The sequence below is a fragment of the Vigna unguiculata genome, chromosome 3, assembly GCF_004118075.2.
Source record: "Vigna unguiculata cultivar IT97K-499-35 chromosome 3, ASM411807v1, whole genome shotgun sequence".
NCBI lineage: Eukaryota > Viridiplantae > Streptophyta > Magnoliopsida > Fabales > Fabaceae > Vigna > Vigna unguiculata.
The window spans coordinates 52,184,909-52,199,792 of NC_040281.1; the positions used below are offsets into that span (position 1 = coordinate 52,184,909).

The 14,884-nt window shown below is 28.5% G+C and overlaps 1 protein-coding gene across 1 annotated transcript; it reads left to right on the top strand.

The window, feature by feature from the left end:
• Positions 1 to 9,859: 9,859 nt before the first annotated feature.
• LOC114178203 (dual specificity protein kinase zakA-like) lies at positions 9,860 to 14,262 on the top strand. The gene is made up of 6 exons (XM_028063969.1): positions 9,860 to 10,381; positions 10,912 to 11,033; positions 12,621 to 12,817; positions 12,918 to 13,092; positions 13,449 to 13,583; positions 13,697 to 14,262. The coding sequence occupies exons 1-6, from the start codon at positions 10,057 to 10,059 to the stop codon at positions 13,901 to 13,903; spliced, it is 1,161 nt and encodes a 386-aa protein (XP_027919770.1). The 5' UTR covers positions 9,860 to 10,056; the 3' UTR covers positions 13,904 to 14,262.
• Positions 14,263 to 14,884: the final 622 nt, after the last annotated feature.

The following is a 14,884-nucleotide window of genomic DNA, read 5'->3' on the forward strand; positions in this document are numbered from 1 at the left end:
AGTGAGTGCCTCTGGTGAAAAGCCATCAGAGAGAGAGTGAAGAAGAAAAGAGTAACCAATATATCCTGCGCAAGTTTGTGGAGAAGCTACCTTGGAGAAAATGTTTTATTCATCTTCTCATATATTGGAGTTCACTCTATTGTTGATTTAAGGTACTCATTGGGATTTGTTATTCACTTTGTTGGTGAAAAGAATAGTGCTCTGTTGATCATTGGAATCTCCAAGAGAACTTGTGGTGCGCCCATTAATTTATATTAGTGGAAGCTTTTACTGGGACAAGGTCTCGTGAGTTTTTCCTCCATATTGAGGTTTTTCCATGTTAAAAGTTTTGGTGTTTGGTGGTTCCTCCCTTCTCTATTTTATGCATTTTATTATTTTGCATATTATCATATTATTTATTTAGGGAAGATTTGATCTCGGTTTTGTTTCCGTGCTTGGTTATCTGTTATTTTTTTGAGATCTTCACAACATTATGAACTCTTAAAAAAACAAGTTTTCAAATGTTTTTAAATGCTAAAATTGATTGATCATTGTTTTGTTATATTGGATTAATATATTATATTTTGTTGGTTCTCTAGTGGGTGTTCACCAAAGTCTCACATCAAGTAATATGAAAAAATGGAACAGAAGAAAATTATTATAAAAGTGAATTGTTGATTTGAGAGTGGTTAGCACAATTCAATTAATCTATTGTGTGTATAAGGAACTTTGATAGTTGTGTGTCATTGAACAGTAGACCTTGAGATGTCAAACCATGTTAACTTTTTTGTGTGCTTTTATTTATATTTCTACTCTTATTTGTGGGTACACTTTTACTTCAACGAATTATTTTCCTATTGCATGGTTCCCAACATATTTGGTCATTATATTAATATAATATTACCATTTAAATTGAGATGAAGTATAAATTATCGATGATATGTGAGGAGTTCTAATTGTGACATAATATATGTGTGTAATTGTGAAGAGATTTAAAATTTATATGAGAATGATGAAATTTTTGTGAATTTTTGATCACATATTTGGGATGACATGATAATTATTGTTTGGTTTGAGTATAAAATATTAACACCTATATTATAACAAATACCTCATTGCTTCATTAATGATTTGATTTAAGTCATATAGACTAAGATATTAGTGGTGAGAAGTTGAGAGGAAAAGTTTTTATACATCGTGACATGTATAGTTGTGTGACTTGGAACCTGCCTTAATCCTTTTTCTTAAATTTACTTGGAAATCTAAATTTTGGATATTGGATTAGATGTTAGTCTCTAGTAAAACATAATACAAATCTTTCAAAAACTGTCAATTGACATTTCACTTATTGAATATCCTTTATGTATGAGTCCATGTGTGGTTGTTGTAGGTTGGATTTTGCATGAAAATAAATTAGTGTGACTTGTTAATTAAAATGTATATATATATATATATATATATATATATATATATATATATAAGTTAAAAATTTGTTTCAAAAATTTACTCTTACATTTGTTATTTGTGCTGTAAATTCTGATGATTGTACTATTTACACAAGCAAATACAAGTACAATTGTAAGGAAAACATTTGAAAGATAATATAGATATATAATTTTGTTTTTACTTTTACTATCCTTATATAAATAATTGTGTGTATATATCTTTTGTATTTTGTAAGGACCTAGAAAATAGTCAAGAGTAGAACGGACCTTAAAACATTGGATTATAAATAAAGATTTTATTTTATTAATGAAAGTTATATTAATTTGATGAATTAGATGAATTTGACTGGTTGGGTAAAAACACATCACCAATTTACGGAGAAAAAACACAACCATAAAGAATAATCATAATGTACAAATTTGTATAGCGTACAAAAAACATTCTCAACCCTTTGATCCCAATTATACCCATACTCTCCATAGCAAGAATCTAGCTACACCTCACAAATACTCTACTATAAGAAAATCAAACACTAGCCGAAATTGTCTTTGACTTTGAACAAAAAACATCATTCACTTAAAGTTCATTATATCATTATATAGTCATTAACACCTACTCTCTAACTTATCTTAGATGATGTGAGACTTCTCAAAATATATTATCTTCGTCGACCTAACACCAATTGATGATAAAAATAAATTTTTACGTGAACAATCTACTCTTATCTTCTCTAATTCACCGTATTAATATTACTATCACGTAAGAATCAACTATTATTATTTAGTTAATATTAAATATAAGATAAAATAATACAATAATATTATTTGCTATTCACCAATATTAAATAAAACTAAAATTGGTCTCCATCATGAATGTTCTTTTTCTTTTTCATATCTTATCATATTCTCAGTCTCAATTCTTCTACTCAAAATATACCAGACAATAATTTATGATATAAAACCCTTTACATTTATTTTGATAATTTATTATTTTGGACAACCGTTTAACAATAAAATAAATACTTACGTGTAGTTTGCTTAAATTCAGAAGAGATAAACTTTATAATAAACAATGTATTTCATTATGTATATAAAATATTAAGTAGCCCAGTCACTTCTTCATTAGGCTGTTTGTCAACTTCGAAATTATGGCCAATGAAGAAAACAAGAGAGAAGAACGTTAGGTGTTGAATCACTACACTTGAAAAATCGAATATGAGAATATATATTTATTTGAATATGAAAACTTTAATTATACATTGGTTTGACTTATAATTTTTTTTTATTTGGTAGTACATTGTAAATTCAAATAAATATAGGTTGATGTAAACTAGTTTCGAAGGTATAGATATATATAAACTTAGTTATAATCAAACAACAAGAAAATATAGAATAGAAGATATATATGTAAGATAAGATGTATGGATAGCAACATTGATTGTTGTATGAATATTGTATAACATAGGAACAATAAAATCATTTACGGGGACGCCTAAGGCATTGACCCTAACGTATTGTATTATTTAAACTTGAAGGTATATAAGAATGAACTAACCTCATACCTATAATTGGGGGTAGGTAGTAAAAGATAATTATATAAGCTTAGAGATAATCGGATAATAAAAAATATATAAACTTAGTTATAATCGGATAATAAAAAATATATAAACATAAGATAACGTGTGTAGGGATATTAACATGAATATTGTGTTAAATATGGGAACACTAAACAAATTTTTACGGGGATAGACCTTCTCATAAAAATTAATTTCCACATCATTCAAGTAGTTGAAAGATGGTATAAATTGAATAAGAGATTAAATTAGGAGGTTTGTGTTGTCTGACTATTAAAATGCAAATATTCTTCATTGTATGCCATGGAAATTGTTTATAATTTAATATATATATATATATATATATATATTGAATTTCAATTATTTTTTGATATATATTATCTGACAATCACACAATTCATCACCATTTTGTTGTAAAATTATAAAGTTAGACAAAAAATTGTTATGTAGTGTAGGGGGTGTGGTGAAAACAGAGTAAAAATACAAAAAATCATTCATATCTATTCTATCATATAAAGAATATTTCTTTTTTGATGTACATATTTAGTTTTTAGTTTTATCCTTAAATATTTTTTTAAATCAAAATAACTATTTTGTTAATTTTATCTTTTAAGTGACATTTTTTTAAATTTAACCACATTTTCAATTTGATCGTTTTTTTCAAAAGCTGAACTATGTTTTAGAATAAAATAACTATTGTAATAAAAAAATCTAAAAAAATAAACATTACTTATAATAAAATTTATTTAAATTTATTTTTGTAATTATAATAATAATAATAATTTTATCTTTTATCATAAAAAAATTGAGCACACTTTAGATAAAAATAAGTAAACTCGTGTCACGTTAAAATCAAGAATAAAAAAGTGCTTAAGTTGCACATTTAATTGTGTAATCTCATATTTAATACTTTTAAATTTATTTTTCGTAAAATGTTTTAAAAAATTTGTTGCCAATTGAAAATTGTCCTAATTTCTAATTAATATGTGTTCATCTCTTGCATCTAAAGTTAAACAAACAATTAATACTTTTTATCAGGTCATCTTTTATTTTTTTTAGTAAAGAAATATTTTAATATAATTAAATTACTTAAATGTAAAAATAAAATTAAATAAATCCAATATTTTAAAGAGAACAACTTTTTTATAAAACATAATAACTTGTAGAACACGTGTACCCATAAGTGAATGAGTATATTACAATTATTAATGCACATTTTGACTATAATCTATTTAGGAGAATATGAAAGCAAAAGTAAACATGTTTAATAAATTAAATTAAGTTAAAAATATGTACCGAGTTAATTATTTTAAAAATTTATTACGATATATAAGTGAAAACAAATATGTTATGTGTATTAATTTGTTTGGTAATATCCCATTTTAATAATATAATATTATTAAAATAAAACATTTTATTCGAATATTTATAAAATAAATAATTCAATGTATATCGTATATTAGTATAGTCATACCATATATGACTATAATAATATCAAATATATACATTCACAAAACTATTATATTATGATTCTATTGCAAAACTATGTATAACAAAATGTATTTTCTCTCAACTGTCCATACTATTGGCGACTCAACCACAAGAGATACCTTTACACATATATCTTCGTATATTCACATCAATAAGGTGATTATTGTCGAAGAAGACAAATAATACAAATGTGCAAAAGAGTTCTTCTTATAATATCATATACTTATTGAATCATACAAATCATTGGTAAAGACAGTCATATCACATACAATGACTCAAACAAGATTCAATCATTCAGATACAAGCATTGATGTGAAATCTCGGGAGATCTTGCACTTGTGATGATTTCTACTGCTCTCTAGAGTAATTACCAATGAGTTTCACCCACGTACAAAGAAATTAGTCCATTAACATTTTTAAACAAAATAAAACTTTTAGACTAAGATCTCCTGCATCTCTCATCACGTACCTCATTCTACTCCACCTCGATACCCATACCAAAATATTTCTCTGGAGATTTTCAATGTTTCATTTCTATTTTTGTTTTCTTTTTGTATTATTTTAACTTTTTTATTTCACTTTTAACACGAAAGAAACATCAATGAAACTGTTATAAGAAATGTAAATATGAATAAAATGGTTTTGCTTTCACAATTGGCAACTTTGCATTTAATTGGTATCTAAGATTAAGTCAACTGATTTGGTGCATAAAAAGTCTATTGTATCATGTTTTTCAATCGATGATGAAGCAAATCAGAGTTTTTCCTTCTGATTTTTTAATGAAATTCATTGGTAAAAGACAACTTTGAATACCAAGTGAATGATTTCAGCACTCAAATTTCCAAAAAGCATGGGAAGAATCATTTCACATTTTTCCAAAAGCAACATCTAAGTATGTATGTAATTACTTTTAATTTTATTTTAAATGGATAACCTTCGAGTAAAACTATGGTTAAATATATTCATACCTTAGCAACAATTACAAATAGCAAAATTTCTTAAGTTTAGAAAGTATTCTTTACTTGTTTTAAAAAATAGACCAATCTTCAGTTTTTTTTTTTTAGCAAACCAGAAAAAACAAACTTTGTTAAATTCAATAAATTAAGGTGACATAATTTATTGTCTCAATATATTTTGGTCAGTTAATTGTCACCTGATACCATTAAATGGAATAGTAATAGTTAGGCAGGCGTGTTTATATTATCAGTTTCGATTAGATACATAAAAATAAAATTTATGCTAATTAATTTTTATTGAATTAAAATTTCTAAAAATCATCAATGTACTACGATTCAGTCCACTTCCGTTGATAATAATTGAGTTACACAAATTTTAATTTTAAATATAGTTTTTTTAATAAAAAATATGTTGATAATTTTAATAAAAAAGTTTAATAACATTTTGTTGTAGTTAAATCACTTGAACTAAATAATAAAAAATCTAAAAGAAAAACAATTACTTATATATATATATATATATATATATATATATATATATATATATATATATATATATATATATATATATGTATGGATACCTTTTTTTTCCACAATAATTTTCCAATTTTATCCTTTAAATAATTTTTTTTAAAATTAAGACTATTATTTTATCAATTTTATCTTTCAAATAACTGTTTTTCTTTTCAAATTTAATAGTCTTCTTTTAATTTGATCATTTCTTTTAAATTTAATATATTTTTTAATTAAAAAATTATCTACAAAATAAATAAAAAATTTCTATAATTAAATTATAAAAATTATTTATATTTAATTTTATAATTATAATAATAAAAAAGTGAATATATAGTGCATGTATTTTCATTAGTTTTAAGAAACTTGTTGTATAATGATGAAGGAAAAATATTATTTTATTATTTTGGTTTAAATGGTTTAAATTTTCAGATTATACATTTAATAAGATTGATTCAAACAAATATATTTCTTAGTGCTAATTGAGATTAACAATAACAAACCTTATAATTACTGTTTAAGGGCAGAAAATCTATACATGATTTAATCATTCCTTATGTGATTTAATAGTTTTACTTTGTGTTTTAAAGAAATAAAATCAAACTTTAATATTTAAAAATACTTTTTACTACATTAATTTGTGAATGATACTTCATAACTTATTACTTTCTTTTTATTTAATTTTATTAACCAAATAGAATACCATATTTAGAAAAGATTGGTTCATAAACTCGGTTAAACGACGTATTATTTTCAATCAATAAAATAAAATAAGATAAATCAGTTTCAATTATTTTATAATGACAAAAGATAATATAAAATATATTATCAATTTTTAGATGGGAAATTAGAAAATAGTAGTCTAAAATTAAAGAATTAATAAAGTGTTTAAAATAATGAATATTTGATTATTTTAATATTAAACTATTAAAGTATAAATGAAATTTTATAAACTAGTTTCATTAGTTATAAACACCTCATTTCTCTAATAATCTTTTCTCCATAGCTCTCTCCATTCTTTCTAGATTTTTTACTTTTGTTATAAACTTTTTGTGTTAATTTGTTTGAAGATCAAAGACCATTAGGGTGACTCCTGAAATGATTTCTCTAATCGTGTTCAATCAATTTCTCAAACTGAGCAATATGATTTTTTTACCTTGTTTTTCTTGTCTGGTGTTAATTCCTATGCATGTAGGGTATTTTGATCTACATGTGACTTATGAGTTTTCTTTGTGATTTTTTCATTGATCATGTTATTGCGGTTTCCTAGGATAAGTTGTGAGCTCTCTTAGATTTGAATGGGATTTGATACTTTTTTTGGTTGTTTGCATTGTCTCACAGGTAATGGAAGATAATTGCATTATTTTAAGTTACAAACATGTTGAAATTGTAAGTGTATATTTATATTGTGACTTGTTATTGTATCTGGATTGTGGAATGATCGATGATATGTGATATGTGAAAGCTATGGAATTGAAAGTTTTAATCCGATTTTTTTAGAATGCTTGATTTTTTATTGTTGAATTTGAGGTCAATTGATATTGATAATTGTGATAAATTTGAGTTTGGTATGTGATTAACATCTGTGAAGGTTCATGGAAATGTTTAGAAATGATTTGGGAATGCAGAATTATGTAGAAATCATGTTTTGCATAATTATGCAGACACACCGGGTGAGTTTCAAGTCAAGGGCTCACTGACTATAAAGTTGTTGGGCAAATTTAAAGTCAAGGACACACTAACTTTGAGGTCGCTGGGCGAGCAATTACTCGTCGGGCGACTTAATTGAAATATTTTTCCTAGAGTCCCAGTGATAAACTTGTTGGGCAAGCCATCTAGTTGGTAGTCAAAAAAGGCATTTTTGCACTTCTCGCCTAACGAGAGGACGTGCTCGTTGAGCGAGTGGATCAGAAATTGATAAGTTGTTTACTGAGTTATTTTAGAAGCTTTTAATTTCTATGCATGATTGATTGAGAGATGATTGGTGAATTATAATTTGTTGATACTAATTCAAAGAGAATTAGTGGATTGCTTAATGTAAGCATTGATGTAGGGACCAAGTTGGAAGTTATCTTGATGCTCTAATAACCATTTAAATTCTCTAGTAGAGAAAAATGAGGTATGTGGTGAGAGGAGCATGAGGTTCTAGCCTAGGGGTTTACCTTGACCAAAGGTGTTAACAAACTAACCTTTTGTGTTGTAATGTCGACCATTTTGCAGAGCATCAGATAACTTAACATGGTCCGACATCAATGCTTGTATCCAGATAATTGAGTCGTAACTTTAGATATCTATATGAAATAAATTGTTTGATTGTGTATGACTTAAGTAATTGCATTGTGAATTGAATTAAATCTTTTATTACATTAGCTTACCCTTTCTTCTGTATTTTGCATATCTTATCTTACTGAGCAATAATCACTTGATGGATATAAGCAGATATGGAAGTTGTAGCTGATCAGAGATGCAGCTGTTTAGTTGTATTTATAATTTTTGGTGTATACTTCTTTTTTTAGACTATTATGTATAATAATTATATTTCAGAATATCTTATAAATGACTGTGATATATAATATATACATCTTAATATTTTATGCTTTGATCTCTATCATTTATGAAATGTTTGGTTTAATAGTTTAGACTATTAAATTGAATGTTATTTTTTTTAAATAATTTTCAAGACAACCTGTAGAAAAAACAAAAAACATTTAATTATGTAATTATTAAATTAATTTACATAGAAGAATTAATACATAACATTAAAGTGGTCAGTATAACTAATTAATGAAACATGTTATAAATAATTTAATTAAATATGTAATGATGTAAAATGATTTATATTTATATTTTGTATATATGTTAGTGAATTAGATTGAATTTTTATTTTAAATTATTTGAATAAAATTTAATAGTTATCTATTTTAAAAAAATGTATTCTGCATTATTTGAATGTTTTTGTAACAATTTCTTTTTTGAAAAAGTGGACCGACCTCGCAATCAGATAAAAAAAAAACTCTGAAATTTATATGATCCATTTGTCTGCATCATTTTTTGACTGTCATAAATAAGCGGACCAAAACCACATTACCATTAAATTCATGTTTTCTAATTCTTTTACTTGAAGAAGATGTTGGGTTCCTAAAGTATAATGTAAAACTTACTTACCCATAAAAGGACAAAAGAGAGGATAATAAGTAAAATTTGTGAACAATACTGTAAAAAAGAAGAAGAAATGATTGTTTAGAGATGTGAAGAGGGAAAACGTACGCAATTCACTTTTTTAAGATAATAAAGTAAACAATTTATTATGATAGTAATTATTAAAATAAAAATATTATTAAATTATAAAAATTTAAAACAATAATTAATATGCACATAGTTGTTGACACAATATATTTCCACTTATTTTCTATTTTTTATTTATTTTTGGTTTATCTCCTTACTAGATACTACTACAAGTATATGTTTCTATGTGTATTTTTTTTCTTATAATAATAAATATTATTATAATAATTATTAAAATAAAAATATTATTAAAAATTATAAAAATCAATATTTTTTTAATTTATTACATATATTTTTTATTATATAGGTGACTTTTTTTGCAGGCAATTATTTGAATGAATGATTATCTAAAAAATAAAATGATGGAAATTTGTATATATGAAAAAATAGTTAAAATATTTTAGATAGATAATACCAACTAAAAATCAACAAATATATAATAACTATTTACACTCTCCTATTATTTTTCGTATAAAGGAAGGCCGACTGTGATGAAGTAATACAGAAGAAAAAAATATATATAATAGTTATTGCTTTTATTATAAAAAAACTAAGGAAAATGAATGAATTATTATTATTATTGTTATTATTATTATTATTGAAAGTGGGTCAGAGAGACACGTTATGAGCAGACACTTCCATGTGGCCACATGGATGAGAGAAAGAGAAAGAGCAAGAAGAAGAAGAACAAGATCATCAACACCACCACCATCAGGCAACAGAGGAAGAACAACTGAAACATCTTAGACCCATAATTCTCTCCCTCTTTTCTTCTTTTTGTTAATTGTGTGGGAGGCACAGAAAAAGAAGAAGATGAAGGAAAGCAGTGATGGGTTTGTGAGGGCGGATCAGATTGATCTGAAGAGCATAGATGAACAGTTGGAGAGGCACCTCAACAAGGTGCTCACCATAGACAAGAAAAAACGCTCTGATGAAGAGGAAGATGCTGATCAGGTTCATGTTCACACCAGTGCCACTGCCTCTCCCAAATTCAGACCCGCCTCTGCTCGGCTAAACCTCAAGAAGCAGAAGCAGGAGTGGGAGATTGATCCTTCTAAACTCATCATCAAAAGTGTCATAGCTCGTGGCACTTTTGGCACTGTTCATCGTGGTATCTATGATACTCAAGATGTTGCTGGTTAGTTCTTTCTTTCAACTGATCCATTTTTACTTGATTCAGATGCCTAATTCCCCTCTCACCAAACTTCAACTGGGAGGAGTTTGTTTCCGCATGTCTTTTGTAGCGATCTTCAAGTTATTATTATTTTTATTTTCAACAAGTGGGCTAACTGTTTAATTTGTATGAATAAGCCTCCCATGAATGAAATTGTAAAAGCTCTTAGTTCATCTGCAAAATTATTACTTTAGCAAATTACTCCAATCAGTGAATTAATTCCTTTGCTCCGCAGGATTTTCTTGAAAAGAGTTGACTTTTAGAATCGTTCGGTGTGGAGTTGAATTTATGGGAATAATAGTAAAATTTGGGATTAGACCTTTAGTGATGTAGAATTCTAAGTGACCCCATTGTGGATTTGGTCTTGTGGTGTGGAGAATGTAATAATTGTGGTGTTTTTTTGTTTCAGTTGTTATTTCTTCTTTGAGTAGAATTTGTGGTTTCCTTTATCTGAATTTACCTGATCCCAGTTATTGTGGTTACTTAATGTTCAGTGAAATTGTTGGACTGGGGTGAGGAAGGACAGAGGACAGAAGCAGAAATTGCCTCCCTGAGGGCAGCCTTCACACAGGAAGTTGTTGTTTGGCATAAACTTGATCATCCCAATGTCACAAAGGTTGATTTTAATTTCTTTGACGTCAGTTTATTCTTGTCTGTGCAATTGTCATTATAAATGTTGAACTTTTTATTTCATAGTTGTGTATGTTAATATTATTTGATTTTATTTGGGTGGAGGGATCCATCTAAACATAAAATTTTCTGCCATCTTAGGTCCTATGAATTTGTTATCAGCTGAGGGTTCATTTTCAATAGAATGCAAATCAATCCTCCTTTTTAAATATGTCTTTGCATGCTTGAATGTAATGAATTAATAATGTCATACAAGGTGTTCAAGTGGTTATGTATTCTGATAAAAGATCTTTTAATTCTCAAGGATATCAAGATTTTAGTTGGTTTCATGTTTCAGGGATTTCCCTTCTTAATTATATCTTCCCACTTTTCCACCTTCCTTCTATATTCTCCTTTCCCTTACATTCAACTAGAATTTGCTTGAAATTGTACAAGGACTTTCTTTTGTGTGGATGAGGGCCACTATTGTCCTCCTTGTTGTTTGAAATTTCCATGCACTGTGTTTTAAGAACATTCTGTATGCATTCAGCCTACTGTATCTTTATTGGAAAAATACTGAAATATGAGAAATACAAGTATAATATGGAGCTGAAAATATACTATTAGTATAAAATCAAAGTTTCTTCACAACATATGAGCTTAACTGTTCTAGATATGTTTTTCTTTCATATTGTTTCTCTGTCTATAATCTGATATTGGTGGTAGAGAATGTTCAGAGGTACACTGCATTAACTTGTGGCATTATTCTCATATACTAACCTTATTAACGAGATACAGTGCTTGAATTCCAGAAGTTTTATATAATTTCTAGTTTGCACTTTAACATATTTGGAGTTTATTATTTTTCATATTTTAAAAAGCAGTTTTGAGGAGATCTCTGTTAACAGTAACATTGTTGAAGTATGCGGCTCTTAATTTATAGCATGTTAATCTGTTTTATACTCTGTTGATCTAAAATTGAATACTAATATCTTCACATAGAATGGAGTCAGTTTTGACATATGCTTATTCTATGCATTCATTATAGAAAATTTAGTGTGTTCTGAACTCGAGGGTGAAAACAAATGTGAATAGACTTTTTCCTTTTGGTTCAGCATCCATGGTTCTGTTGAACAAAGATTTTAAATAAATAAATTAGCCTGCCAGCATTTTTTGAAATTTACTTTCAGTGAAACTTCTAGTCTTCCGGCTTCTATTCTTTATGAGCAACCTTTTCTTCGGAAAAGTTTATCTGTCTATTATCACATTCTCCTCAAAATGAACATCAACGTTTTCTAACTAAAGAAAAGATACTCTGTTTCTTCATTAGATTCAATTCCATTCATTCAGTATGTTGGGGCACCCAAGTCTGGACTTTGTCCATTTATCCTAGCATCTGGTACAAAAGATGCATGTAGGTGTCGAGCACGAGCTTCTTCCCCCCACCCCCCCATCATGACATTTTCTCTTTCTTGTTCAATCTTTTGATATTTGCAGATGATTTGTTTTTCTCTTTTTCCAAAGGGTATTGTATATGTTTCTGCAAACATTTTTCTACCCAATATTTTTTAACCATTTATGTCTCCATGTTCAGTTTATAGGGGCAACAATGGGGTCTTCAGAATTGCAGATACAAACTGATAATGGTCTAATTGGCATGCCAAGCAATTTCTGTTGTGTTGTTGTGGAGTATCTTGCTGGAGGAAATCTGAAATCATACCTAATAAAGAACAGGAGGAGGAAGCTAGCTTTTAAGATTGTAATTCAGCTGGCACTTGATCTTGCAAGAGGGTATCTATCTATTTTTTTTTCCCCTAGTTTAGCGTTTGGGCCAATAAGTCTCGTAATTTTTGTGTGCAACTACTCAATCTTAATTCACTTGGTATTACAGGCTGAGTTATCTTCACTCTCAGAAGATTGTCCATAGAGATGTGAAGACAGAGAACATGCTGTTGGACAAGACACGCACAGTTAAAATTGCTGATTTTGGGGTTGCACGTGTTGAGGCATCAAATCCTAACGATATGACTGGGGAGACTGGTACTCTTGGTTATATGGCTCCAGAGGTGAGTAGTCAATACCTGAACAATCCTTTACAAATTAGATATTATTGTACTAGTATGTGTGACACTTTGGAAGCCTTAGCGCAAAGGCAAGCTGTGTACCAATAGATTTCATGTGATGGGGAATTAGCATATCATGTCCCAATATTTCATTCAAGTGAGGATAGGTGTTTCCAGTTTTCATGTCAATATTAGAGCTATTCAATGAGGGTAAATTACGACTTTCATGTGGCATCATATACTGTGAAACTGTGAATAAGAGAAGGAAAAGATGAGATAAAAATATTTAACTGATCAAAAGAGAAAAACCCTTGTAATTAAATATTTATTTTTGTTTTCCCATCGGGGATGGTGTACAGGTTCTAAATGGCAACCCCTATAACAGGAAATGTGATGTGTACAGTTTTGGCATCTGTTTATGGGAAATATATTGTTGTGACATGCCATATCCTGACCTAAGTTTCTCAGAGATTACATCAGCTGTTGTTCGACAGGTATATTTTCTTCTCTGTTTTGATTGATTTCCTCAGTTGAGCAGTGTTTATCACTGTGTTCTGTGTCTGTGGATCCATTATGATTATGTTACTATGTTGTGTTTGAATTTTAGAATTTAAGACCAGAAATACCAAGATGTTGCCCAAGTTCTCTGGCAAATGTCATGAAGAAATGCTGGGATGCCACTCCAGATAAGCGGCCAGAGATGGATGAGGTAGTTTCCATGCTGGAGGCCATTGACACAACCAAAGGTGGAGGTATGATCCCTCATGATCAGCAGCAGGGTTGTTTTTGCTTCCGCAAGCATAGAGGGCCTTGAAGGTTTATTCGTTAGTCTTGCAAACAATTTGGTTATAGTGATTTTTCACTATTTGAAGAATCAATTTGTATCTATAGTGAGAAAGCAGTATTTGGATACTAGATGAGACAAATACACAGTAAAAGGGGTACAGGTAGGAGGAGCTGGTGACATGTCAATATGTTGGGTGTGTAAAACTGTACCTCTGATTTTCTTTTACCTTTTTTTCCCCACATTGGTTTGGGTTCTGTGGGTATGAGTATTACTTTCTGCTTGGCAATGTTGCCGGATTTGACTTGTAACTTGCAGGATCTTCATTATACTATTACATACTCGCAATCATAATTGATGATATTAAGTTGGATCCATTTGCTTTGAAACCAATACTTGTTTTTGTTAAACCAGAAGTAAAACCTTTTTTATCACTTGATACAAGTTCTTCTGAAAGAAAAAACTCTTGATAGCATAAAGAACCATTGCATCCTTCCCTTTTCTTATAATTATCAGAGAAAAGTATGCCAAAAACTTTAATTTTCCCACAAGAAAAAATGAGTTTCTACGTAGGCAAGATGAGTTTTTGCATGAATAAAAAGAACTTTTAAATACAATTTCGAAACTTTTCACCTTGATGTACCACCTCAAAGTTTTCCAATCCTCGCCAACTTCTTCTGTTCCTATCAGCACATCATAATTACATTATGATTCTGATGACACTAGCATATGGTATCTTTGACAGTTTTTTCCTTATCATCACCAGTTTGTGAAAATTGGGTTGATGATAACTTGAAAATGAGTTGCAATGTGTATTGTAATAGGTTTTACCTCTTCCATGTTAAATTTAGAAAGAATTTTGTCCAAGTAATCGCCTTGGTAACCCCTGGAAAAAGTATCATGAAATCTAAACATTCCCTGGATACAAGTCTATTCATGTATCTTGTAGACTCAACTCCAGGTATGCCTTATTTCCTTTCAAACGCCTAATAACAACCTACTCTTGCCCTC